The sequence below is a fragment of the Eulemur rufifrons genome, chromosome 7 (assembly GCF_041146395.1).
Source record: "Eulemur rufifrons isolate Redbay chromosome 7, OSU_ERuf_1, whole genome shotgun sequence".
NCBI lineage: Eukaryota > Metazoa > Chordata > Mammalia > Primates > Lemuridae > Eulemur > Eulemur rufifrons.
Window position 1 is genome coordinate 5,491,041 of NC_090989.1, and position 27,797 is coordinate 5,518,837.

Genomic DNA, 27,797 nt, shown 5'->3' on the forward strand with positions numbered 1-27,797 from the left:
ACATAAATACTACATGTTACATTTGATTAGGTCCTAAAGTTGGGACATTGGGACACAAATTGCCTATGGTCAGAATTATATTGAAAATGACTTACATTACCTATTTAGTCTACTATGCACGTGAAACCTTACAGTTATAGGTATTTATAGGTATGTAATACTCAAAGTGAAAACTGGAGAGTATGTGTGAAAATGCAATTTGACTGTATTTCATCACATTATGCACAAAGTGAGACTAGCTTAAGTTAAATGCATCTACGAAAAGTAAATTGTATATAATGAAAATCCAATATAAAAATACTAGATTAGACTTTAGGAAAATTAGATACTACTCTCTTATCTATACCTAACACAAATTACCTTCAGCAAGTCACTTTGTTTTTCTTTGTTGAAATTTGAACCCTTTTCTCTAGTTTTGATTTGAGTGTCCTGTTCATTATGCCATAGACAAATAAGGAGCAGTACATTTTAGTGACACATTCTCTTCCCTGCTCACCTTACAGCCCGACGTGATAACCCCAGAGGAGGTGGATATGGGCCCACTCTGGGTGAGCACGGTGGTCCCTTGAATAGCAACCCAGTTGCGATCCCAGCCACAAATCCTGCTCCACCCTCGGCTCTGGGTAGCACTGCCATTTAAGTGTAAATATCGTGTCATTTTCCTAATGAAAAAAGAAAAGTTTTATTTCAAATAATCTAATAATAGATGGATAGGTAGTAATTTAATAAAAGTATTCAGAAAACTGCCGTACAGTTTTACTGGCTCACAGTGAATAAATAGGAAGTGAATATGGCATTGAGCATTATAAATGAGTTGATGGCATCCATCCAGTGAGCGAATAGATGAGTATACACTATTTAATGTGCTCAACTTTCTTAGCAGTTACTAAGCCAACTTACTTATGACATTTCCCATTTTTTTTTCAGAGAAATCAAATAAGATAGATAGGTCAGTAAACTGGGCACAGATGTCATAATGAAAAATCAAAGGAAAACATATCTGATCCAGGACTACAAAGACATCCAATGGCATCTGCTATGTCATGGGCATGCCTCCTTAGACACGGGAGGAAACTTGACATGACCTTTATCATTTGAAACTAGGCTGGACATCGTTGGCCGGGGTCTACTGAAGGACGCAGGAATTAACTTCCCTCGTACATCCACCTAATTTCCACAGACTGTTCTTGAGGCAGCAAGAGGCAGGACAGAAAAACACAATATGTGCTTTCAAGCTTCTTTCAGTAATTCAAATACATCGATGTTAATATACTAACATGTAACTAACTCACTCTGTTGCAAGATCACCTGTGAATTATTTTGAGGCCAAACTCCTCTTTGCATTAAAAACTTTGGAAGCTAATTTAAATTCTTTCAATTCCTGGAATGGAATGGACCCTTCTTCTGAAAAATATAAGTGGAGACTGAAAATGATAGTTCCGTGTGCCTAGAGTAATTACAGATGTATAGGAAATAAAACAATTTTACCTTTTTTAAATATATTATCATTCTTGCTTTACCTGCTAGTAACACTCTAAAGTGGGAAATAAGGTTTGTCTTTCTATAAATAAACAGAAAAATTTGGGTGGCAGATCCTTAGTGAGTTTAAAAAGCCAGAATTCCCAAAGAAAGAATGATTCAGGGAATGCCTCATGCCGCTCCAGTGGGTCTGTACAGAATCTCTCTGCATTTAGACCTGTGCTGGGTGTATCCTTCTTTAAAAAGTCAGAATGTTTGCTAAGATCCGCTTGCCTGAATGCTTCCAGCATGTTCTGACGAGGCAGAAAGAGTAGCCTATTATATTCAGCCTTCTCCCCCAGAACACTTAATGTACGTTGATGTGTAAAATTCCTTTAGTTAAGGCTAAAGCCTTTCATTACCCAAGTATAGGTAAGAGACAAAGGCAAATAGCTCCGCAGAAGGAAGCCGTCCTACTCAAACCCCCACGAAGGCGTACATGGAAGATAATTAAGTCCATGACCAAAGACCTGTTGTTGATACAGACATCACTGGTCTTGTGATAGAACAGGAGTTAGGACTTTGGCATCGCAGCAGGGATAGGCAGAGAGGAACCGACTCCATCACACCCCGCCCTCGCCCCGCCCTTCTCCGCCCTCCCTCTTGGTGGTGCCTCTCCTCCCTCCCCCCATCCTCCCTCACGCCCTCTCAGTCCACGATGCTGTCCTGCAGGGATCTGCAGACTGTTTCTGTGAAGGGCCCGAGAGAGAATATTTTAGGCTTTTTGGGCCACGCAGCAGCCTCAGTCTCCACCCATCCACCCGCTGCTGTTGCAGGGAGGCAGCCTCTCTCGACATGCAGGTAAACGAGCTGGTCTCCAGTGAAACTGTACTCAGGAACGTGGAAATTCATAGTCATGTAATTTTCACATCACAAAATATTCTTCCTCTGTTGATTTTTTGACCACGTAAAAATGTAAACAACAACAGCAGCAACAAACCATTCTTAGCTGAGAGCCATCTGAAAACAAGCGGCCACACAGACTGGGCCCAGAGACCAGGGTTTGTCAACAACAGTTCCTGGACCGGGATGATCCCTCGGCAAATGGCCACATCCAATTGAAACGTGTCACAAATGGCTTCCTGCTCACCAGTTCTTCTGACATAGATTTAAAACACTCAGGAACTCTTTCCAGCTGTGAGTTAAAACCAGCTTCTCAGTAGGCAGGTCCCCTCTGAGACCTGGATCCTTTTTGGATCTTCTAGACAGACCCTACTTAGCACAAGTCACAAAGACTGTGACATGTGCTATGACTGATGCAGGTCATTCCCTTACTAAGCCCCTTTCTGTCCGTCTGTCTGTCTCTCTCTCTAGTTTGACTGCCGTAGCTTCCAGCTGCCTCCTGGCCATGCCGTCCCCATCCCTGTGACCCTTCCAGCCAGGGGTCACCGTCACCCACTGCCAGGACTCAGTGTGTCTCCTCACTAGCCCTCCCTTCCCGCACTGCTTACAGGTTCTCTTAGTGATTCTAGGATCTTTATTGCTAGCAAGGTTGGGGGAGAGACGGAGGAAGTTCCAGTGTAAAGACACGCAAGGAGACAGAGGCTGCCCTGGGAGCGTGTCAGAGCGCTGGCTCCCTGCCCTGGTCCTCTGGCCGCCCCACCTGCCCTGCCCGGGGGGAAACTGCTCTGGTAACGGCTTGGTCCCAAGGAACTTTCTGCTTCACCTCCCTTCCTTTCCTCCCTCCTCCTGGGACCCCAGGGTGCTCTCAGAGCATGGAGACCCAATGGGATGGTCACGTGGGCTGAGGAGTGGAGGATCCGCCTTCTTCTCACTCAGTTCCACCCCGCCTGGCCCCTTGGCCCCAGTGTTGGGCCAGGGCCCACCCTCCACTGGGGGCTTTCTTACAAAGCTTCTGGTCTTAGATGTTTTCTGCTCCCACCTGACAAAACCACCTCTGAGCATTTTCTGTGACCCTGTGGCCGTGCCTCTGAAATCCTGCCTCCTGGACTTGCTTAGCAGGTCTGGGTCGGGGCGCCCATCCCCCCCTTCATCTCTGCCATCCCAGGGGCGCCCATTACCTGCAGAGGAGCTACCGGGTTGGGTCCTGCAGATGTGCGAGGTGGTGCCAAGCCCTTTGGGATCACTCAGCTGCCACTACCCGGTTGGGGCCTGGCCTTATGCTCACAGCCTAGCACACACCTCTCTTGGTACTGGAGCTTCCCCCCTGCGTCCCACTGACTGCAGACAGCCTAGAGCTGCAGGCGGCCCCAGTCTTCCAGGACCTCATGGTCCCCAGGTGGACTCTTTCCTGACTGGGCCCTGCCACCCCTATTGGCCCAGGGATCCCCTCCTCAAGCCTCTTCAGGCATCTCGACACTCCCTGACTCGACCCCAGGCTCTGGGACACTGAGCGGTCACCCTCCCGGCCTGCTGGCTTTCTCAAAAGTCACCCCAGAGTCCCTGAGCTGCAGCAACAACCACCTCTTCCTCTTCTCCATGACCTGAGTGGGCAAGAGAAGCTTAGGGAGGGTCCGGTAGAGGCAGGCCCTGGTGTCAGGTGGGGATATTCCCAGAGACCAGCTCTCAGGGCTGATTTGTGTGCAAATAAAGCCTGGATTCCTCTGTTAGGTCATTGGCAGAAAGCACCGGACAGGCCTCTGTGGACATCAAGAAATGCCGTGCGTGTCAGCAGGTGGTGCGCTAGGTGGAGAACAGCAATGCTCAGAGAGAAGGCCCAACGAGGGTGGCTATTCCACAGATGTCTGTTGGTTGGATGAATGAAATGGAAGCCAGTCTACGCTTTAGAAATGGAATACACAGAGTCTCGTTTTGCAGTAGTGAATCTCAATTTCATACCGTAAAATAATGAGCCTGTTTCTAACATTCTCCATTTAGCAGTTTTGGGGCAGAGCCCACACGCGGCCTTGGCTGCCACTCAAGTCTGATTAGCTGTGGTGGCTACAGGCTGCAAGTCGACTTTCTTGGCCTCTCAAGACAGTGTCTTTTTCAAATAATCTGCCACTCATCGTTCACTTCTCAAACCCGAGTTGAGCAGCTCCTTGTTTCTAAGCACTCTCATTGCCAGGTCCTGTGTCCATTTGTTATTTCATATAATGTGGATGCCTCATTCTCTCCTAGCTCCGAGATTGACAGCAGCTTTGGGGGAGGGCGTCACGTGGCCATGCAGATCCTCTTGCGAGACCTAGGACATAGAAGTGGTACTCACTGCAATGCAACTCTAAGGAGAGAAACATGAATGAAAATATCCTTTGAGGTGGTGTTATGAGAGTTCTCCCCTCTCTGCCATTGCTCCCTCGAAATCTGTCGTCCATCTGTGAAGACAGCCTGTGTGTCCACACTGCACCCGCACCCCTACTGTGAGACAGACTCGCTCTGGCACTGTGCAGGCAAGTCTGCAGGTAACTCCCAGGACCAAGAAGGTCTTGCGGGGATTTTTTGCATCCATTCCCTTCTGTTCTGCAGACGAAGAGACCAGGGAAGTGGGTTACTGGTTCACCTGAAAAGTGCAGAAATTCAGTCACTGCTTTTTAACTAGATATTAACAAGAATTGCCCTTCCCAAGCAAGCACAGTTCTAAATTGTTGAGTGACTCCCCAGTGACTAGGACAACGGTTCTCAGACTTGAGGGAGCTCCAGCATCCCCTGGAGAGCTTGTCAAGGCACAGATCCCTGGGCCCCACCCTCGTGTCTGTTTCTGATTCAGAAAGTCTCAGTGGGTCCCCAGTCCTTGCCTCTGTCAGGGTTTCCCGGGTGATGCTGATGCTGCCGGCAGGGACAGCAGACTTTGAGAACCACAGTGGACAGATTCCACAGGTTCTGTCCGTTGAGTATTTCTCCGGCTTCACTGTGCTCTCACCATCCCCCACCCCAACGGTCACCAGGGATTCCTCGCCCCAGGGTCACTCTGAGCTATTCTCAGTTCTGGGTGTCCTTGTCCTCTCACCTGGGTGCAGCTGCATATGCTGGTTGCTTTGTCTACAGCATCACCCCTCCAGGGCAATGTCTGGCCGTCCCTTAGGCTCAGAGGAAGTGCCCCCTTCTCTGGCACACTTATGCCTTCCCTGGGCCCCTCCACAGTACCCCCGGCAAGCCTTCTGGTTGCAAGCACCTGTGCTCTATTCTAGTCTCCAATTCACTTGCAGGTGTCCCTGAGGCTCAGCGCCTTGTATACAGGCCCCCAGTTAATGTTAGCTCAGTGAGATGCTCCTGTTCACGGAGCAAGCCTATGGAGGGGCTGCGTTCATGCTGCACAGCAGGCCAGGGGGCTGCGTGAAATGTGTGAAATGCGCAAAGATGAAAGAGACAGCCGCCACCCCTGTAATGTAAGGGAAATGAGAAATCTAAAGAAAAATTTTCAATTCGTTTTTGAACTGGATTAGTCAACAGGCCTGAGAAAGGCAGTGTTCTTCAAAGGCAGAATTCTGCAGCAAGGGCTTCTGGCTGAGTCCAGGAAACAGGTGAACCCTGAGCGCCCAGCACTGTCCGTTTCCTTGCAATGCGGGCAGGAGGAGGAGGGTGTGCCAGAAACAGCATGTAGCTGGTGGTTTTCTGCAGAAGAGAGGCTGTTCTAATTACTCACATCCTGAAAGGTGTTGTGAGCCTTTGCACATCGCTGTTTACTGTCTCTTTAAAGGGCAGATGAATCTGCCACAGGCAACTTGCAGCAGGCTGGTGGGGAGGACACGTAAAATACAGTCACTGGCAAACTGTGCAAATAAATTGACATGGTGCTACTGTTGTCATGGAGATCAGAAGAGAAGGTTTCTTAAAGGAGGAGGCGGTTGGGAGGGATTTGGAGGCTGGAGAAAGGGCACTGGGGGATGGAGGAGGCTGCTTAGGGAGTCGGCAGGAGAGAGAACCTGCCAGGCCTGGAGGGGAGGGAGCCCTCCCCAGACAGCAGGGAACAGACATGCAAAGCCAAATGAATGGAAGAGTAAAATTCAACACGAGAAAAACAATCTTTACACAAGCAACCGGACAATGAATGGGCACGACCTTCTTCTAGAATTGTAGTGCATTCAAAGGGATTTGAGAAAAGGTAGAAAGAGAACACTCACTTATGAAAGCAGTCTGTAAATAACTACATTTTCCCTGGTGGAAACGGACTCGTTTTGAATTCTCCAGTACAGAAAAGGGAGCCCTTAGCTTTGTTTTTGTTTGTTTGTTTGTTGTTTTTCTCCATACACTTACTTTCCAAAGTACTCCTCAATTTTTATTAAGAGGACTGTTTGCCAGGTGAGATTTTCTATAAATCTGCAGTTCTGTCCTTATTGTAAAAACAGGTAACTCACTGGCTGGGTTTAATAAGTGAACAAACTCTCTTTCCGAAATCCTTCTTTTTAAGAAGAAGAAAAAAATAATGTCAGTGTCCAAATAAACTGGCTCTTCGGAAGGTATTTTTGGCCCTGATGGAACCTGGGAAATGAGGTCGAGCCCCTCCAAGTCCTGCGTCAACGACCTGTCATCCTTATGTGGGGGCTCACAGGCCAGGGGACAGCACAGAAGCTGCCCCTCCAGTTGAATCCACCCTCCCCGGCTGTCCCACTGGGCTGCTGAGTTCTCTTCCGCAGTGGCCAAGCCAGACGTCTCTTCAACAGCCAGACCGTGGGTCTACAGTCCAGGCCGCTCTTCTGGCTTGACACCCTTTCCATCGCCCTTTATCCAGGCGGATTGTCAACCTGCACCTGCCTTCACGCCTACCCCTCCCTCTGTTGCTCCTCACACGTGTTCAAAGCCATTCTCTTCTCCATCTGCAAAAACATCTTCCTAGAATGTCCACTGTGTTGAAGCTCTGATTTGGATTGGGAAAAAAGTGGGAGACATTTCATGTCTGTGGGAATCCTTGCATTCCAGAGCTTTCAATCATGTTGTAGAAAGGCAGACATTTCATATGCAGTGGTGGGCACCAGAAGAGACAGGGTGATCAGTTCTTGCAGTCAGTGTGGATCGGTGAGTAACAGTGGAGACCCACGGAGGGAGAGGGCTCCCCTGGTGAGTTGGAAGCTCGGCTGGCTGCAGAGAACGAGTACGGGGTTGTTAGTTGAAAGGAGGAAAAACAACATTCCTTGACAGGGACTTTCATAAGGTGGGAATTTGTAAGAGGGTTGGGATCCCCACTCTTTTTCAGGCAGTGACAGAGGAACTCAGGTCAGCAAGGAACGTCCAGGAGACATTTGTCTTCAAGATCAGATCTCGCAACAGGTACTGCTGAGACCTGGAGAAGGCCAGGGCATGCTCAGAGTGGCTGCTTAGGAAATACGTCTTCTCTAATAGCATAATATCATGCAACCCAGATTCAAAATATTTTCAAGATCCTCACCTGATTTCTTCTTTTTCCTTTCTTCTTAGCCCACCGTTAGCCCCACTTAGTTGCATGAAAGTGAGTCATTATTTCCCACCCATTTTATCGAGTGTTCTTCAGTTCTAGTTAACAGCCACAGAACAGTATTCTAGAACTGTCTTCTCCATGAAGATGCCTTCTCTACCTACCCACCAACCGTCTTCCTTTATTGAAAGTAGACACACGCTCTAAGCACAAATGTCTCTAAAGCATCATCCTGAACAATTTTTCAAGTAAAGGGTTTCACGCGCTAACGTCTCTTGGGATGATATGAAACCAGCTGCCAGACAAGTGGGTCGAAGTGCCTCCACTCAGGCACACCCTACCCAGACTGGCTTAGCCTCCACACTCAGAGTGGGCCTCCGGTTCACTTTCAAAAACCTGCACATAACCCCTAAAATTCCCTATACTTGATGGGCAAAATTCCTGCCTTTGTGGATGTATTTCAGAGGTCTGTATTTCTAAATATGTGCCCAAGGATTTCTTTAATTTAAACACATCTCTAAATCTTAATCTGACTATTCTGCCTACAAATTAATAAAAGAACTTTAGTTTCGCCTGATAGAGTGAGAATTTTTGCTTGCTTTTGTGCATAAAAATGTAATATTTTCTCTTCATATAATCCATTAAATGTTTCTGCAATCAGAAATGCTTTGTTTACTATGACTTTACAAACTGAATTAACAAGCTTTGCAAAAAGGTGAAAAGTTATCTAAGGCTCTGTGAGTGGTTCAAACTAAACACAACTTTTAGAAAAGCCTTGCATTAGAATTCCACCTCTGTATTTACCTTGAGAAAGATGTTTTAACCCCTTGGACCTTCAGTTTCTTCATCTGTGAAGGATAATGAGACTTCTTGGAGTTATTGAGAAAGCAAATGGGATGATATATATAAAGCACCTACTACGATAATTGGAAAAATACAGTGTCCAATGCATGGAGGTAGAAATGGTAGAGATGGTGGCAGTGGGAGGGGTAATTGTGGTGGCAGCAATGGTGGCATTGGGACAATGATGGAGGGGGAGGTGGGTGTGGTGATAGTGATGGTGGTGGTGACATCAGGGATGATGATAGTGGAGGTATGGGAGGTCGTGGCAGTGGTTTGTTGGTGGAGGTAGTGATGAATGCAGTGGTAAAAGTGGTGGAGGTGACCTAGGTGGCCATAGCATTGGGTAATGGCAGTGGCAGGGATGTTGGCTCTGATGGTAGTGAGGTTGGTGGTGATGGTGGCAGAGATGCTGTAGGTGGTGGCGATGGCAGTCACAGTGGTGCTGGCGGTGATGGTGGTGGCACTGGCCGTGGCCGTGCTGCTGTTGGCGGTGGTGATGGTGACGGTACAGAGGTGGTGGCAGAGTGGAGAGTATTGACTGGTGGTCATGGTCATCGTGGTGGGGGGTGGAGGCTAGTGTTGTAATTGAAATAGAACAATGAATAGCCTAGAGCTGCTACGCACAGTACCTTTTTAAAAGCAGTTTTATTGAGATACAACTAACATACCTTAACATTCACTGTTTTAAGGATACAAATAAGTGGTTTATATAATTGTTTCATTGATGTCTATTAGCACCACAGATGTACTAAATCAGACTGGTTGTTGAGAAAAGCAACTGGAGTCCAAGAAAACCATAAAGAAACTTGCTTTTAAAAAGAAATGTGATTTTACTGGTCTTGTATAACTCAGACTAACTGCTAAAGACAGCCGGAGGCATTGAATCCCGTTACTACGGGGCAATCCATAAACATTTGCCGAATGCGTCAGTGCTGCTTCTCTGCTCAAAACCCTTTTCTGACTTACAGTCTACACTCTGCTTGTCACATTCTGCTGGTTTTCAAGGACTCGCTTTGCCCCTTCTGCTTCCCTCCTGTGCTGCTGGGCAGGTGGGCACCCTCTGCAGGCCCCGCCCACCACATCCGCACCTCCTTCCCTGAGCCTGGCCGTCCCACCCAGCCCACCTGGGCTCTGCCTCTTCTCCCCACTTCACACCACTCTCCTCCACTTCCCAGATGCCCGCGGCAGCCTTCACCTTCCTGCTCTGAGCATTTGACACTTCACAGTTCTCCATGGTTCAAGTGTTTACTTGCAGGCATTGGCAGGCACTTGCAGGGCAGAGAAAGCTTTTCACAGCCCTGGGAGACCAGGACCCATAGTTTGTACACACACACACACACACACACACACATGCACACACATCTGCTCACTGCCCGAAAGTCTACAAAACCTTTGTGACTGAGAGTGTCATCTTGGTGACGTTGTTCTGCCACACTTGAGAAGGGCCTGGTTTCTTTAAGCCGCATATGTTGGCCCACTCTGTACTGCCTCCGACTCGGTGGGCCCTTTTCAAACCTCTGCAGAGGGGAGCTAGCTCCAGCCTCTCCCTTTCTCATTGTAATCACCACAAAAACCATTCCAAGATGAATCAAGTTAGGGCTTGATGAAAGAGGTTTACCTTCCTATCTGTGCAGAATTCCCCTGCACATGCCAATGTTCAACGTGCAAAGACTGTTGTTCTGGGACAGTCTCCTAGATTGCAAGCTCCATGAGGGCAGGGATCCTTTTGTTTTGTTTTGTTTCATTTTTTAACTCACTTTTGTTCCTCAGTGCCTAGAGCAATGCCCAGTACAGAGCGGGGCGCTCAATCGATACTGCAGGGTGGAGGCGTGAGGATCAGTGTCACGGCTGAGCATTAGTGTCCTTGGAGATGCCACAAACACAATGTCTTTTGCAACTTTCTTATCAGCTGGACAGGTCAACCAGGGCAGCACGAAGGATGGGCTGAGAGCATGGACTGGGGCCAGACGCCAGCTTTCAGATTCCCCTCCAGCCGCTGGGACGCGGGTGACCTCCTGTGTAAAACAAAGGTCATCGGAGTGTGGTCTCAGGAGGGTGGTAGGGGTCGGGTGCGACAACACAGGCCCGGGAAGGGTGTCTGGCGAAGAACGAGCACCATGGGTGTGTTGGCTGCGAGGAACACTGCTGCCTCTCCAGCACCACGGTTGTGATTGTCACTCTGGTTTTGTTTCCCTAAGTTGCTGTGGGTGTTGCTTTGGCTCTTGTGCTGCCTCAAGACTTCTTTAGTGTGTTCTTTTCTCTCCTGTTTAGGCTCCCAAGAAACACTTGCAAAATGGGATTATCCGTGGCTACCAAATAGGTTACCGAGAGTACAGCACTGGCGGGAACTTCCAGTTCAACATCATCAGTATCGACACCACCGGGGACAGCGAGGTTTACACCCTGGACAACCTGAACAAGTTCACCCAGTACGGCCTGGTGGTGCAGGCCTGCAACCGGGCTGGCACGGGACCTTCTTCTCAGGAAATTATCACCACCACCCTCGAGGATGGTAAGTTCGGCCCTCCACGGTTGGCTCCTGTGCCTCTCGGGCCCCCCCAGCCTGGCTCCCCGCTGACTTTGCAGAGACTGAGGTGGAGAGACCTGCAGGGACCTGCAGGGACCCTGATCTCAGGTCTCGGGTGGGAAAGCCTGTCCCGATGACCTCCCCACCTCGCTCTGCATTGCAAAGCCAAAATGCATTCCCTTCTGGAACCTTCCTCATTCATTTCAAGCACAAGAATTGGGCTTTTGCCAATTGTGAAACCAAGGCTCTTCCCACTACTGCAGAAGTCTGACTAGAATGCAGAAATCCGATTTCCTAAGAATTTCTCCCAAATCAATGTTCAGAAGTTTTTTTTTTTTTTTTGGATTGCTTTCTATTTCCAGCATTCAGCGACCAGAGAGAACCGAGTCTCAGGCCTCCCGCAGCAGCTCGTACAGTGACCGAGCGCCCCCTAGTGGCCGTGACGAATTAATTCACCTTCCACCTTAGCGGTGAAAATAACCTAGAAGTTCAAATATAGGGAACCCTGGTGTCTAGAGACACAATGTTTTAGGTGGAGAGATAAGATAGGGCGTTAATTGTAGCCATGAGTGGTAGATTTGAAGGCAGCAAGCTTGCACGGCAATTTCCTCTTGTGCAGTTAGCCCCTGGGTCATAGGTTTGAGGAGGAAATTATGACTTGCATCTGTAATGTCTGGCAGTTTTAACCGGGAAAGAAGTCTTAGCCAACTAGAAATTTGAACGCGAGGACCTTCTTCCTATCTTAATAATCTTTGCGATAGTGGTTAAATACATCTTTGGTTTTTGCTTCAATACTCATTTTTTATTGAGGTGCGTGTTTCAGTCAATACTTTGCACGTCACCCAGCTCCAACCTTGAAGGTCTGTGTAAGCTCAGTATTAAAACTACTTCAATCTTCAAACCTGTTTCTTAGTCCATGGTCTCTCTTCCCTCTGACAAACTATTACAGAATGGAAAGGCGGGCTGGTGAAGATGAGGCAGTGGAAACACTGATTACATTTCTGCCTTGTAGCACTTCTCCTAGGCGAGCTTCCGATTTAAATGTCAGATATCACTAAATATGGAGGGAGTGTACTGTATAAAGTGAATGTAACTTAAATAACTTGCAAGAATAATGGGAATGTAAATCAGACAAGCAATGGTCTTCTACTCGGGCAATAAAATCAAAAGCGTACTCAACTTAAGCCTAGATAACCTCCTTTGAAATGAGGCAATTAAGTTCGAGTCTACGGAATCCTTTAGAGCATATGCATAAACTCATGATATTTTACCGAGTTACCATAATATTTGTATAGGGAAGTGGTATTTTTCTCTTTTATTTTGGGGATTGAGTGCAGTTTTTTCTTTTGTTTGCACACTGAATCTTAAACTACGTTGCTTTTTTTGATACTGCTTTGCAAATAAAACCACACTGGCAGTTATTACAAATTCTGATTATTTAATTTCAGTGCCCAGTTACCCCCCTGAAAATGTCCAAGCCATAGCAACGTCACCAGAGAGCATATCAATATCCTGGTCCACGCTGTCCAAGGAAGCCTTGAACGGAATTCTCCAGGGCTTCCGGGTCATTTACTGGGCCAACCTCATGGACGGAGGTAAGAGGATTAAACTAGGACTTTTTTTCTCCAAAGGATGCAGGATGGAATTTGCAGATCCCCTTCCTAACGTGGGATTGATTCAGGATGCAGCGGGCACTTGTTTATAAATGGACACTTTCCTCTTTTCTGTCGTCTCTCATCCAACATGCAAATAGGTGCATAACGCTGTCTAAAACATCATGTACCTTTGAAATGCAATTCAAAGCGTAGGAGGGGAGTGGCACTTGGGAAAGTTAGACCTGGGTGTATTTTCCTCACGATGAGTATCTATGTCGAGGTTCTGCAGGCAGCACCAAAACCTTGATCTCTACCTAGAACATTCATTATGATATGTATCCCAAAAAGCTGGCCTCTTCCTATTCCCCAAATAGCAGGGAACTTTCGAGTTCCTATCGTTGAACAGCAGGACGGCTGAGGAAGCATGCCAGAACACGGGAGAGGAATGTTATCTCCCACCAGGAGGAGCTGTTAAATCCAGAGCCTCCATTTCTGTTTTCTCTTTTTCTTCTCTTCCTTCCCCTTCTTCTCCTCCTTCTCTTCTTTGTTCTTTCTCTTGTTTGTGTGTGTGTGTGTGTGTGTGTCTTTCAAGTTGTAGGGCAAAAGATCCTGTTCATTTGGCACAAGACTTTGATAAGAGACCTGCTCAGGCGGCGCCAAGATTGGGGCCAGAAGTTTCCTAGGGGAGCAGGTCGCGGTGCCTTTGCCTTCAGGCTGTGGATGCTGCAGCCGCTGAGCCTGCTGTGGAGCATGCTGGGTGCACGGCAGGGCCGCAGCCCATCATAGGACAGGCCTCACTCTTTCTGTCCCAGAGCTTAGGCGGCCACTGCTGCATCCCCCCTGCTCACACTTTCCAGACTCCTCCTGGGCCCCCTGCCCCTGGATGGGGCCACCCCTCTTATGTGGGGCTTCTTTCAGCCCCCCGACTGGGTGTGGACCCTTGGCAGGTGCTCGCCTCTAAGTTTGGGGAGATACGGCAAAGAGCCTATCCCATCCCTACTCAGGATCACCTGGGGCTGTTCTCCCCAGCAGGTCCCTTGTCCCCAGACAGGTAAGCGGAACACATGGGCCTCAAAGGCTGCAGGGGACTCCATTATTGGTTCCAGAATAAAGGAAAGAAGACAAGTTAGCAAAGCAAGCATCATTTGCTAAGAACACACCAGTGTTTATGCCTTAGCTATTCATATCTCTAACTAGATGTGTTTCTCGGGGCTGAGGACCAGACCTGACTCCTCTTGATGCGGAGTGTAGTACCCCACACCACCCAACACTGAGAGGCCTTCTAGAAAGATCTACCCACTGGGTCCTGCAGCAGACATGTTAACTGAACACCTGCTCTGTGCTGAGCTCGTAGGAGACACCAGGGATGCCTGGTCTGCCCTGCTCGAGGTTCTAGAGCAGTGAACAAGGGGGACTCTAATGCATAAGAAACCACAATGCCAGTGATGTGCAGCCCCACCGAGGGGCAGACTAAGTGGTTAATTCTGTAACAACTTCACCCCCCAAAGAAAATCTTTAAAAAAATTTCAGAGTGTAGAACAATGGACATTTGCAAAAGTCATGTATTTTATTGACAAAATACCATAGGATATCAGCACACATACTTGTTCCGATTTCTGCTTTTCATCTTGAATAAATACGCTAGCACACTTACCTAAAGGCAGTATTACACTAAAACTGTTCCTTTTATTGTTCTTGTTGGAAATGTTTCCGGAATCCAGTGGTGACCATTGATTCATATTACTCATATTTTCAACTATCCCTAATATTTACTAACATTGTTAGCATCTTAATTTCTAAAATGCATGATGTGGCTTTATACTTTTACTAATAAAAAAACATGTAATTCTTTAAATAAAGAATGCTTGGAGTGCATACAGTTTTTTTAAACATACTTTTATTCATGGAATTAAGATCAAAGTGATGTGATTAATGTATAATGTAGAAGTTCCACACTTAATTTCCAAAGGAAAGCAAGAAATCCTCAGCAACGTATACATGTTTATGAATAGTCCCTCCCTACCTGCTCCCTGGGAGATGACATTTATGAATTAGCGGGACATTTCGTGTAATTACTGGAAGCATTTACACAAACTCCTCAGGCTGTGGCCTTGGGGGTTGGCTGTATTCTCATAGACATTGAATACATCATGACTGTGTAAAGAACTACACCAGCTTAACCTTGAAAAGGCATCACATATTCCACACACACACAACACACAACATGTATACCACATACATCACACACATACATCATACAACATGTATACCACACATACCACACATACTACATGTATACCACACACACCACACACACATATGCATACTGATACACATGTATACCACATACACTACCCACACACATATACCACACACACGTATACCACACACACCACACACACATATACATACTACACACACAACATGTATACCACATACATCACACACATACATCATACATGTATACCACACATACCACACATACTACATGTATACCACACACACCACACACACATATGCATACTGATACACATGTATACCACATACACTACCCACACACATATACCACACACACGTATACCACACACACCACACACACATATACATACTACACACACAACATGTATACCACATACACCACACATACATGTATACCACACATACCACACACATACACATACCACACACAACATGTATACCGCATACACCACACACACATGCACATAGCACACACACACCACACACAGAGACTGAGAGACAGGTTCTTACTACTGCTGTGCTTAGTAATTGACCCAAATACTTTCCAAAATAGGTATAAGAAAGCATTTTGTTGTTAATGTGATAAGATCAAATAAAATTGGTTAGTATATTTGATAGGGCAGGTTAAATATGCAATATTTTTGTAAAATTTCTGAGTATTTTATCAGAATCAGAAAATTAAATAATTTGTAAGGCCTGACAGAAACAGTTCATTTGAGGTTGCTAGGAAAATTGTACACTTTGAGAAGTCACCATTTTCATCCAAATCTTAGCTACTGTTCATCTCTTCTGTCTTTCTTCAGATGGTAGATTCTGAAGGGCAGAGACATTTAAGTGCTGACTGGAGTGTGCAGGGTGGTTGGGGGTGCTTCAGAAGTTATTTCCACCCTTATTTTGTTTTCTGCCTTAAAATCCTTTGAAAATGGGGCATGATAAATAAATACATAAAACCATCTTGTTTAAAAAATTTTTATAATAGAAAGAATATGATTTCTACATTTATTTTTATATATTTGTTTCATTTTATTTTACTCATGACCTCAACTGAATACTTTAATTCACATATATATATATATATTTAAACATCCCGAGCTTGATGATAGAAATCTATATTTAAGCCATAAAGGAAAAAAAGAGTTAAAAAGAATGGCAAATGAAGCACAGTTTTGTATTTGGCTTTTTTATCATTTTCCTTTTATTTCTCCTGTATCTGCTAATCACTCAGTGTCTGTGGTCAGGAAAATACCCCTCCTTCAGAGACACTGAGGTGTTCGTGTGGAAAGATCTGGTTCTGGTGCTCAAGTAGTTTTAGAAATCTTTGGGGGATAACTTTGAATTGGGGTCTTGACTGCATCGCCATTCACGGTTCCTGACAGATTAGTTACTCAAAATGATACGAACCTCCAAATGAGTACACATCCAAATGTTAGTTCTAATGAGTTCGTTGTAATTCATCCATAGATTTAATTCTTTTGCTTCCATCGTGGCTGTCTTTAAGAAGATCAGGGGGCACCACATGGCCCTGTCCCTCTCCACCAGCCTCATCCTCCTCAGTGTGTCTGATTCCGAACAGCACCGCCGGGTGGGCACAGCTGTGCCCTGTTTCATAACAGGATCACACTTTCTCTGTGCCCTTCTTGGAGATGAGGACACAGACCTTAGTCAAGCTTTCACAGCCAGCTCCGGGCACACTCCCCCTGTGGGGCCCTCCCCTCAGCTGCATTTCTGCTGATTGTGTGTGCGTGTGTGTGTGTGTGTGTGTGATCTTTGACACACGATGTAAAAGTTTCTAAATCTGTAAAGCTCTTGAGCTCTGCATGCAAGCATGGCACACCAGCTACCTTTGCTAAGGCAGAGACTGCAGAGAGCTAGAGACACTGACAGCCCTTGTTGCTCTCTGCATGGTCCAGAGGTGGCCTGTACTGCAGCCCACCACTCAACAGGGAGCCCCCCTGCTCTCAGCCTCACATGTTCTGGGGGTAACGGGCACGCTTGGGGTACCCGGCGTTCTGCTGACAGCCCTTTCCCACAGGCGACAGTTCCCAGGCTCCCTCTCTGGCTCTGTAGGTGACTCATTTCAAACCCACCGCCAAACCCCCATGGAGGTACTTAACACATCATTTGTAAGTTTCCTCAAATTGCCATGTATAATATGACAAAGATGAGAGTGCATAATGTTCCATCTTTGAATATTATTAGTCGATCCCACTCCACAAAGCGAAGCATTTTTAACCAACGCCAAGTTTCTGACACATCGCATGTCACTTCAGCAGTGATGCCGGGAGGAGTTCACTCCAGGTAAAAAGAGGAATTTGCTCAGCCACTCGGCTTAGCACAGATGTATTCTATTCTACTTTAAATGCTTTATTTTTCCAGCTTCATTGAGGTATAATTGACAAATTAAAATTGTATATATTTAAGGTGTGCACCTTGTTTGGACAGATGTAGCCACTGTCAGTCACCACAGTCACGCTAGTTAACACATCCTTCCCCTCACATAGTTACTGTCTTCTTTTTTGCCCCTGAAGGATACAAAGTTTCAGTTATGCAAGATGAATAAGTTCTGAAGATCTAATGTACAAAGTGATGACTATAGTTAACAATACTATTTTGTATACTTGCAATTTGCTAAGAGGGTAGATCTTAGTTCAGATATTTGAGACCAAGTTAGGTACTTAAAAATACAAGTATATTACAGTTTGTTTAAAAAAAAAAAAAACCCCAACTTGCAGAAGCTTCATAATGAACAGTTAGAATGGATCTACAGAGTGCGCAGCATGTGGTCCTAAGCTTGCTGGTGTTGAGTGCGAGGAGTGTGCCACATTACCAGCGCGAGGGCTTTCCAAGTGGTGGCCGTGGTGTTGGCGCTGGGTTTATAACACTTATCTTGGGAAGAATTGCTCTGTTTTCCACACCAGTGTTCTGCCTGGTGTTCGGGGGCAGTTTGGCGTGAGGGATCTTTTCCAAATGGCCGCGCAGTGTCGGTATCGCACAATAACTGTGCACAGTCCCATCTATTAACAGCAACTCCAGTGTCTGGCAGCTGATGGCAAGTGCCAGCCAGCTAGGACAGTGTGGGAACACAAGCATCGACGAGCTCAGTAATGGGATCGTGTTTTCTTGTTCTTGTCCTCCAGAGCTGGGCGAGATTAAAAACGTCACCACCACGCAGCCTTCCCTGGAGCTGGACGGGCTGGAAAAATACACCAACTACAGCATCCAGGTGTTGGCCTTTACCCGCGCGGGAGACGGAGTCAGGAGTGAGCAGATCTTCACCCGGACCAAAGAGGATGGTGAGAAATGGCGGGGGTGGGTGGAAAGCTCTGCTCCCGCCTTAAACACCAAGGGGCACACAGGCTTCTGCCCGCATCCTTGGGATGACACAATTGCAGAAAGGCTGGGTCAGAGAGCACCTTGAAGCTTTAGTTCATCAGGCTGTTCTTGGCTTTGCTTGGACTAACCTTTGCTGCCCTACCAAAATATTCCAGTGCAATTCAGACCGTCAACTTCCTATGTCGCTTTTGTTTCTGTATCCAATCCATTGTTTTCCTCTTCCCCTATAATTTTTCTCCTTCTTTCTTTTTTCCTTTGTTTTTTTTTTTTTTTTTCCCAGAGCTGCAATACTTGCCATACCTGTTTTGTATCCTGTTAGAATAATTTTAGCGGCTCTTTAGCTCTTAGTGTAAGCTCTGATTAAATCCACCCTTCCACTTGAAAATAATGTGCTGGTCTGAGTCCTATTATTCTGTGCCAATTGAATCACCTTAGAATAAGTCGTTGATTTGAGAGCTTTATGCTAATTTTTTAAAAATTCTTACAAGAATTCCTGATGATTTAGTAAAATTTTTAATCACTGCTCGTAGTTTCAGACCATTAATTCTTGTTGTTCCGTACAGTTTGGATTTGGTTATGTAGCTATTACCCAAATCTACAAAACCCAGACAGCAAAGTTTCTGTGTTATTTTAAGGGAGACCCTGAGGGGGGCTTACCTAAGCCTATTTGAGGAACAGTTTAAGTTCTAATAAATAGCATAACAGCAGTGAGAAAAGTAGCCTCCAGGTACCTTAATAAAGGAAGGAGCAACTGATGTCAAATTGCTCCCGCTGTAGAACCTTCCTAAAATATTCCAGCACAGCAGAGGTAGCGGTGGACGAGACACCAGTGTACCTAAACACCGTGCCGACTCGCCTCTGCAACTTGCTAGGGCTCTGTTCCCCAGGACGCTGGGCAGCGCGGGGTGGGAGAGCTCTTACCCGTTGCTCATTATCTCCCAAGTATTGGCAGGTGTGAGGTCAGTGTCCCTCCTCCATGACTGCAGGATCAAAGATGCTGTTGTTTCATCCCGTATCTGTCCTGTGGATGCAAAGCTAAGGACACATGCTCAGAGGCCAGGAGAGGCTCTTCAGCCCTTCTGCCCCTGAATCAGAGCTTGTCCACAGCTTCCACCCCCATCTCTATGCTCCCCTTGGCAAGCAAGGCCCTGCCGCCTGGAGCGGTCCCTTCCAGCCACCCTTACACGATATCTTCACCACCTCTGCGAACCTTTGTGTGTTATAGTGCCTGCACACAAATCCATCCTCATTTGCTTTAGTTTTTCTAGAACACACAGGAAGTTCTTCCTGGGAATGTGCAGGTGTCAGCGAGTTCTGCTCAAAGAAATCGGATTATTTAGGGAAATCTAAGGTCAAAAGATAATGCCATTAGAAAGTCACACATCAATAGAGATAGCCACAAAGCTAAGCCCTAAGTGAAGACAGCCATAATTTAATTTTTAAAAATATAATAGACAAAGAGCGGTGCAAATGCTGGCTCTGTTGCCTGCTGCCCATGGGACTTTGGACACCTTACCTGATCTCTGAACTGGACTGTCCTCTTCTCCTACATTACTGTAATAATCAGACTGCACAGTCAATGTGTAAAAGCTGAAGTGATGTGTGAACACACCTGGCAGGACACGTAGTGAGATCCCACCTCACACTCAGTGTTTGATTATTTGCTCTCCACTCCTTCAGAGCGGGGGTGGAATATTCTTTTGCTTTGCTAGGCAATAACACAAATGTCACTGGAATCATTATTTAAAGAGCAAATTGATCAGCAATAAAAATTTTTACATTTGCATTTTTTAGAAGGATGTACAGAAATCCAATAAGAAGGGAAGGCTCTCCACAGCTCCTTATTCATTGGCGATTTGGGATCAATTTTTAATTAATCCTCCAGTATTAGAAATCATAGAATTCTATGTCAAACTCGACCTCAAGGCCCAAAGTCTAATTTGTCAGTGAATTAGTCTCTGCTTTTATATCCAGTGCTGATAACACATGGAGATACGCTCGATTGTGAAAGACCCTGCCTTGGGTGCACGGTCACCCCAGGGAGCGGGTAATGAATTCCACGCGTGCTGGTGGCGTGCAACAAAGAGCATGCAGAATTGAGTGTCAACATTTATTTAGAACAAATTGGTATTTTCAAAAAGAAGTGGAGCAGAGATTGGGTGGAGGAAGAGAAAAAAACAGTGTAATAATGAGTTTATCTCTGAGATTCACAGGAAAAGTTCACTAATTTAGAAACGGCGAGAAACTGTGCCAGCCACTTTTGTAGGCTCAACAGCTAATATAAATGGGCATTTGAGCAGTTTATAGAATTAAATGCAATTTTTTATCTGGTTGAAGAAGGGACAAAGGCTAATCATCAGAGAAGAAATGCTTAATCAAATTAAGACCACAGATCCTCTTTATACTTCTAGAAGCTTTGTAATGTTGAAATTTAGGTCACGCTGCCAATTTCAATTAAACTATGAAAATATGGATGGATTTCTAGTATTAATGAAATGACAATTGCCAACACTTGTTAAGTTCTTCCTTAGTGAGGCACTATTTTAGGCATAGGCTGAAGTTTCAGTGTTTATCAATGTTCTTGCAAGTAAGGAATGATTAATACATTAACAACAAACATTTGATTTGAGTCCTCCATGCCGGACACATTTCTTATACTAGTCTTTCTAACTCCAAGGGTCCTAAAGGTTTAAATTATGTTATTAGGTCACTGGTCATCCTAAAAAGGGAAATTTTATAATTAATAAAGACAAAAAGTTTGCTTTCACAAGGGCTTATTTGCAATAGAACTATGTGTTTAGAGAACAAGTCTCCTGTGCTTTAAGTAGTTTCTCAGCTTCTACCTAAGGATTCTTGGGCTCATAGACATATCCTCAAGTCCATGAACATAGTCTCAGACTCTCAGGTCCATGGACATAGTCTCAGATCCGAGGACATATTCTTGGGGTCTGTGAGAATTGGTCGAGTTTCAGATTCTCTTCCCACAACTGCTCGATCAATGAGAACTTGTAGCTCTGTTATTGCTGCAAGAACGTGAAAGTTGATTTCGTGATCTGGCTTTCTGTTTTTGAGCACAAGACAACTCATTTGGACTTCTAAAACATTTGTAAAATCCTAATACCCTTTTATTCACTGATATTATAATCTGAACCAAGCAGCAGGGAAGGAGGACCCAAACAAAACGCAATCTATTGATTTTCCAATTGTTATTTTCATTCTGCGGGTATAAGCTAGTTTGAGCCTTGATCCCTTTATGCAAAAGTAAATGTTGTACATGTACAAATAGAGATAGTTGTGTTTGAGCTCAAATATTTTCTGAGTACATCACTAATGCACGTGACTCTGAAGGCACATGTGAGAAGGTGGCCCACAGGTGGAACATGTGACCTCTGCTCTCTCTGCACACTCAGTCAGCGATCTCTTTGGCCTGCGTTGGATTCCAGGGTCATATGCCTATGAGAGCATGCCCTGTGCGGTGGCAAGTATGCCAGCAACACAGCAGACCAGAACGCGCTAGCAGAGATTCTACCAAGTGGCTTTCAAAAATCCCTCTATTGCAGTGGTTCTCAAACTAGGTTCCTACAATGCCCAAGGGTTCCTGAGCAGGCTCCGAGGTGCCCAGTGATGAGAGGTCTGGTGGGCGACTCTATCCTCACCCCCAGCCCCACTTTAACAAGAGCCACCCCACTTCCACTGGTGTTAGCTACTGGTTTCCCACCATGATATTTTGATTAAAGGATCTGTCTATTTAGAAGAATGTTTGGAAACCACTGCTCTAGTGAGAACAAAAGCCAAAAATGTTGAAGTCTTGTGGACGAGACTGGGACGAGAAACGGGAGGTGTGTGCATTGCTTGGCAAGATGACAGCCATGAATGTGGCTGTGTCCCTTCAAGATAATGGCATCTGGGAAGAGGCCACTGTGCAATTTGGGGCTCAGATGGACGTGGTCACCATGGTGACTATGTGTACACACACACCCCTGCCTGTGGCTCATCACCAAGACCAGAAAAACAATGATGACAAAACGAGCTGCCCACAGTGCCTGTGTGGGGGTTCAGGCTGCTGTCTGACAGTCATACTTCAAACCACTGCAACACCTTTTCAGAACACTGACCATGGTGCTTTACATTAGGATACATTATTAGAGGGCTTACCTGCATGTATTCATTTCCTATGCTGTGTAACAAACTGCTGCAACTTTAGCACCTTGCAACAGTACCAGTGTGTTCTCTCACCATTTCCATGGTCAGGAGTCCAGGTCTGGCTCAGCTGGGCCCCCTGCCCAGGGCCCCACAGGTGAAGTCAGGGTGCAGGCTGGGGCTGTGGTTTCGTCTGGGGTTGGGGTCCTTTCCCAAGCTCCCTGGTGATGGCTGGGATTGATTTTGTAGTAATGGGGCTGATGTCATCAGCTCCCAGGGGCGGCCCACCATTCCTGTCACTCGACTCCTCCACAGCGTGGCCAACAGGAGAGTGTCTCTACAGCTTCCAGTCTCTCCCTGACTTCTGTCTCTGACCTCCAGCTCCTTTAAGGGGCTCATGAGATTAAATCAGGCCCACCCAGGAAACCATCCTTTCCATTAACTTAGAGTCAAGTGAATTGGACCTTAACTGTACCTGCAGAATCCCTTCATCTTTGACACATCACGTGACCAGATCATGGGTGTGATCCATCCATCCTAGTAACGGTACTGCCCCCACTCAAGGAGAAGGAATTACCCGGGTATGCACACCACAGGGTGAGGGTGTTGGGGACCATCTTAGAACTCTGCCTACCACACTGTAGCTAATGGAATCATTTGCCCACTTATTCAGAAATCCGTACTGAAGGTCCAGTATGTTCCAGACCCTGGCCCAGGCACTGGAGACATGGCAGAGAACAGGATGGGCATGGCAGGCATGCAGGCTGGTGGGGGAGACAGACATTGACAAATTACTCCTGAGTAGATTATGACAAGTACAATGAAAGATAAGAGTCTTGAGAGAGAACATGGGAACCCTCACCTAATCTAGGCTGGTGATCAAGAAAGACTTCCCGGAGGAAGTGATATTTGGTAGAACATGAGAGATGAGTAAGAGTTGCTGGGGAAAAGGTGGAGGGTGGGAAAATATTCCAGACAGAGGGATCCCAAGGCCCTAGATCATCATGTGCAAAGGCTCTGCGTGGTAGAAGCAGACCACTCTCAGGGACCTTAAAAGGAGCACAGTGTTGGGACCAACACCAAACCAAGGGGAGAGCCCAACAGCTAACCAGACGTGTCCACGCAGAGCTCTAAAAGCCTCCTCAAATGACCATGGGGGGAGAATTCTAGATTCTGGCTCTTGCAACTGGGAAGATGGCTGGGACACTTCTTGAGGTGGGGGCAGGGTGGTGGCAGGATTGGGAGAGAAGGTGGTGAGCTATCCTGTGGATACAATCGGCCTAAGGTGCCTGTGAGACGCTTCACGGAGGTGTTCGAGGCAATTGGACATATGAGAGTATCTGCAGCTCAGTGGGGTGTCTAGGCAAACTGGTAGGATGGAGAAGGGAGAGTTCTCTGGAGGCTACACTCTTTACTGCAATCAGTTAAACCCGGAGTCAGAAATTCACTCCACAATGGAATTCACGAAAACTACCCAAACTTGCCTAAACCTTCATAAGATAAAAGCAGGTGACCAAGATGCAATGTGATCACTAGGAATGTTTCAATAAATTCTATCCCAGGCAGACCATCCTGTGCCATCTCTGTCTTCGGCAACTCTCAATATCTGGTGCTTATCATCCAACGTTGAGTCACAAAATAAAGGCTTGCATCTTTTATAATCTGAGGAGATAATGATGGTTATTAGAGATGACAGCTAGAATTCATTTAGGGCTTACTGTATACAGAGCCCCAAATAAATTATTTCATGAATTATCTTTTATGATCCTAACAAAATAACCATAAGTAAGTACAATTATTGTTCCAGCTTCATAGATGAGGAAACTGTTTTATTAGAGAAGTCAATTAACTCGCCCTGGACATAGAACTCAGTGGTAGAGCGGGCAAAAGCAGGGGTGACGCTCCAGGGCTCAGACCTTTAACCATTATGGTGTAATCCAAACCCGAACTAAAGTTTTAAATTCTAGCCTTGAAATGATAGGCTCCACAATCCAGAAAACTGTTCCAGAATAGCTGTTTCCTCAAAGTTTCTATACTGTTAATTATACAAAATTCCAGTAATCATACAAAGAAAGATTGCACAAGATTGATCATAAATCTGTGGGTGACGAGCCAATGGGGGTTTAGACAGTGCAGTCAATAAAGGCCCCTCCATCCGATGTTATGCAGACATGTTAATGAAAATAATCACTACAGCAAGGAATCGCTGAACTTGACAGCGACTAAGACATACCTTAAACACTGCCTTTTAACTTAAAACACATAAATATTCATTGATTCTCTAATCATTCTCAATTCAAATGATCCAGGATCATTCCTTTAGCTTTGGGGTGAAGAGAGTAGAGTTCTGAGCCATCTTGTATCCCACGAACTGTGTTCATCTTGTATCACCTGCCATTTCCAGCATTTCTTGAAAGTAGAGTAAGAGCATTTGCCAACAATCTGTTTGCTAATAAAAAGCAAGACTGTGTCGCATTCTTCTCAGTGGTCTTGACCAAAAGTAGATAAACGAACCTTCCTTCCTTCCTCCCTCCCTCCCTTCCCCCTTCCTGCCTTCATTCCCTCCTTCCTTCCTTCTTTTTCTTCCTCTCTGCCTTTCTTCTTTTTCTTTCTTTTTAACTTGCCTTTAATGAAGCCTTTCCAAAGAAGTTCCATTAATTGTCATAGAAACAGTTTTCTTTTATATTCATATTTCATTGGTTTACATAATAAGTTAACCTCTGACATTACCACGACAGATGTAATAGTCACAAACAGGTTGGAAACAAACACAACCGACTCCCTTTCAGCGGCCAACTGGTCGTGGCTGAAGTACGTGGTCTCTTAGACAGAAGCCAGCCAGAGGGAGTCGCTAGCACGGTAGACACCAGCCAGGTGGCTTGCTTTGCAGCGGGAATGGAGAGTGTTGGCCACTGTGGTGTCTGTTAGGATGAAAACATCCGGTGAATGCTCACTATGCCCTTGGTGTTCTGCCCTCATGGCTCTGAACCAGGTGGTGGGTGCTTTGGCTACAGCCCTCGCCTGTAGGAATCCTAAACACAAATGTCCGGGACAACCCAGCTTTGTTCCCAAGGGAGTTACTAACCAGGGCTTTATCGCTTTTATGTGTTCCCCTTTTTAGCCATTCTGTTGCCAGTGGGACTTGTCAAACACTGATACCAAGACTGTATATTTCAAATGGTGACTGTGAAGGGAGTAGAGTTCTGAGCCATCTTTCGTCCCATGAACTGTGTTCATCGTGTATCATCTGCCATTTCCAGCATTTCTCGAAAGTAGAGTAAGAGCATTTGCCGGCAATCTGTTTGCTAATAAAAAGCAAGACCATGTCTTGATTTTTTTCCATGTGTCGCATTCTTCTCGGTGGTCTTGACCACTAACCTGAGTCAGTTCTCGGCAGAGTTGTTGGTGTCGTTCAGACTTTGAAGAGTCAGGGTGACAATTGTGAGATACACATTCAACTCCAAAATATTTACTGAGCACTCCCCGTGTCGTCAGAGTAATGAGAGACTCACAGATTTCAGGACCTCACAAGGGACTTAGATTGGTTTGAATTTCGAGACCCCCATCTGGGGAGGAGCCGCCCTCCATGTGGACAGTTAGACCAGGCAGGAACAAAGCGAGAGCCATGAGCCTTCCCTTGGTGGCGGATCTGACGTTCTCTCCTCCTCTGGGTCTCACCCACCTTTTTTTCCATCCACCCTCTGCAACCTGAAGACAAAAGAACGGGGCGGGGGGGGGGGGTCGTGCATTCACTCTCACTCCCAAACGATGCTTAACCCTGTTACCGCAGAGTTCCGCTTTCCCAGATGCTTTCCAGGGGTGAGTCTGTCATGTACACGGACTGAGAATCCCGTACTCATTAACCAGTTCCGTGCCTCCCCTGAGCCCAGAGAGGTGCTGTTACAAGTGTTTGGGGAGGGTGGGGTCTCTGATGGCTCTCGTGCCTCTCTGAACACCCCCAGTTCATTCAAAGCCAGAGCTGTAGCAGAGGTAAGAGTGACCCGGAAGAGAAACCCCCAGCTGCTCAGAGGCAGGGCGTCACCAGGGACTCGGGTGGGTAGGGAAGCTCCCGGGAAAACAGGGGCTGGACCCGAGTGTCTTAGTTCTTAGGGCCACCCTCCCAAGGTGCCACAGCCTGGGTGACACCAACACCAGAAATGTACTTACCGTCTCAGAGTCCTGGAGGCCCGAAGCCCGACATCCAGGTGTCTGCAGGGTTGGTTCCTCCTGAGAGCTCAGAGGGAAGGGTCTGTCCCAGGCTCCTCCCTTTGGCTTGTTGGTGGCCGTCTGGTCACTGTGTCTCCACATCATCTTCCCTCCGTGCATATCTGCGTCCAAACTGCCCCTTTGTATCAGGACACCAGTGGTACTGGATTAGGGCCACCCTCATGACCTCCTTTTAACTTGACTGCTCCTCTGTAAAGCCCCTATCTCCAAATAAGGTCACATTCTGAGGCGCCGAGGGTTAGGACTCAGAAGTATGGATTTGGGCGACACAGCGGAGCCCACAACGAGGCTCCTTGCAGAGCCGCCCAGCGACACAGGAGCGGGGTGGTGCCGGGGAGCGTGGCCGCGTGCCGTGGGGGTCCCCTCTGTGACTAAACACGCGGCTCTTCCAGTTCCAGGTCCTCCCGCGGGCGTCAAGGCAGCCGCGGCCTCTGCCTCCATGGTCTTCGTGTCCTGGCTGCCCCCGCTCAAGCTGAACGGCGTCATCCGGAAGTACACTGTGTTCTGCTCCCACCCCTACCCCACAGTAAGTTGGTAAATAACCAAGTGCCTTTCACGCATTTTCCAGAAACAGCCACAGGTGCTGGTTTGGGACAGGCTTGCTCCTTTGTTTCCCACCTACTTGGGTCTTGCCAGCGGTTTGATTTCTCCTCTGTTGTCTCCACACGCAAAGCAAAGCCCTCATTTACACCTCATGTGAAGACATGCTCCTGAATCATTAGAAGGGACACGTTGTCGAGAACTGTTTTTTATTTGGAGTGTTCCCACCGAACTGCCAGCAGGAGCATCACAACCAGCACCCAGAGGCCTTAATTGTGCCTTAATGGATAGTCAGTGGACAGCACCTATTGATTTTCCTGTTGGACCCGTCACCAAACGCGGTTCCTCTCCCTCCCCTTCCCTCTCCCCTGCCCCTTCCCCGCATCCCACGTGGCACCCGGGCAGCAGGCAGACTCCCCTTTGTGAGAAGTGAGGGGCTTTAATGCACTTCTGTGACCCTAACGGTTACGGCCCTCAGCCCAGGTCACTGGGAAGGGATCAAATGTGCAAGTGCTCACTGTTTCAA

General features: G+C 46.5%; 1 protein-coding gene across 1 annotated transcript in view; it reads left to right on the top strand.

Annotated features, from left to right (window-relative positions):
* DSCAM (DS cell adhesion molecule) overlaps window positions 1–27,797 on the top strand; it is a 740,578-nt gene that overhangs the window by 631,586 nt on the left and 81,195 nt on the right. The window contains exons 18-21 of the mRNA XM_069471934.1: window positions 10,922–11,162; window positions 12,626–12,772; window positions 18,169–18,324; window positions 27,124–27,257. Coding sequence (XP_069328035.1) covers window positions 10,922–11,162; window positions 12,626–12,772; window positions 18,169–18,324; window positions 27,124–27,257 — 678 coding nt within the window. The remainder of the gene's footprint in view (window positions 1–10,921; window positions 11,163–12,625; window positions 12,773–18,168; window positions 18,325–27,123; window positions 27,258–27,797) is intronic.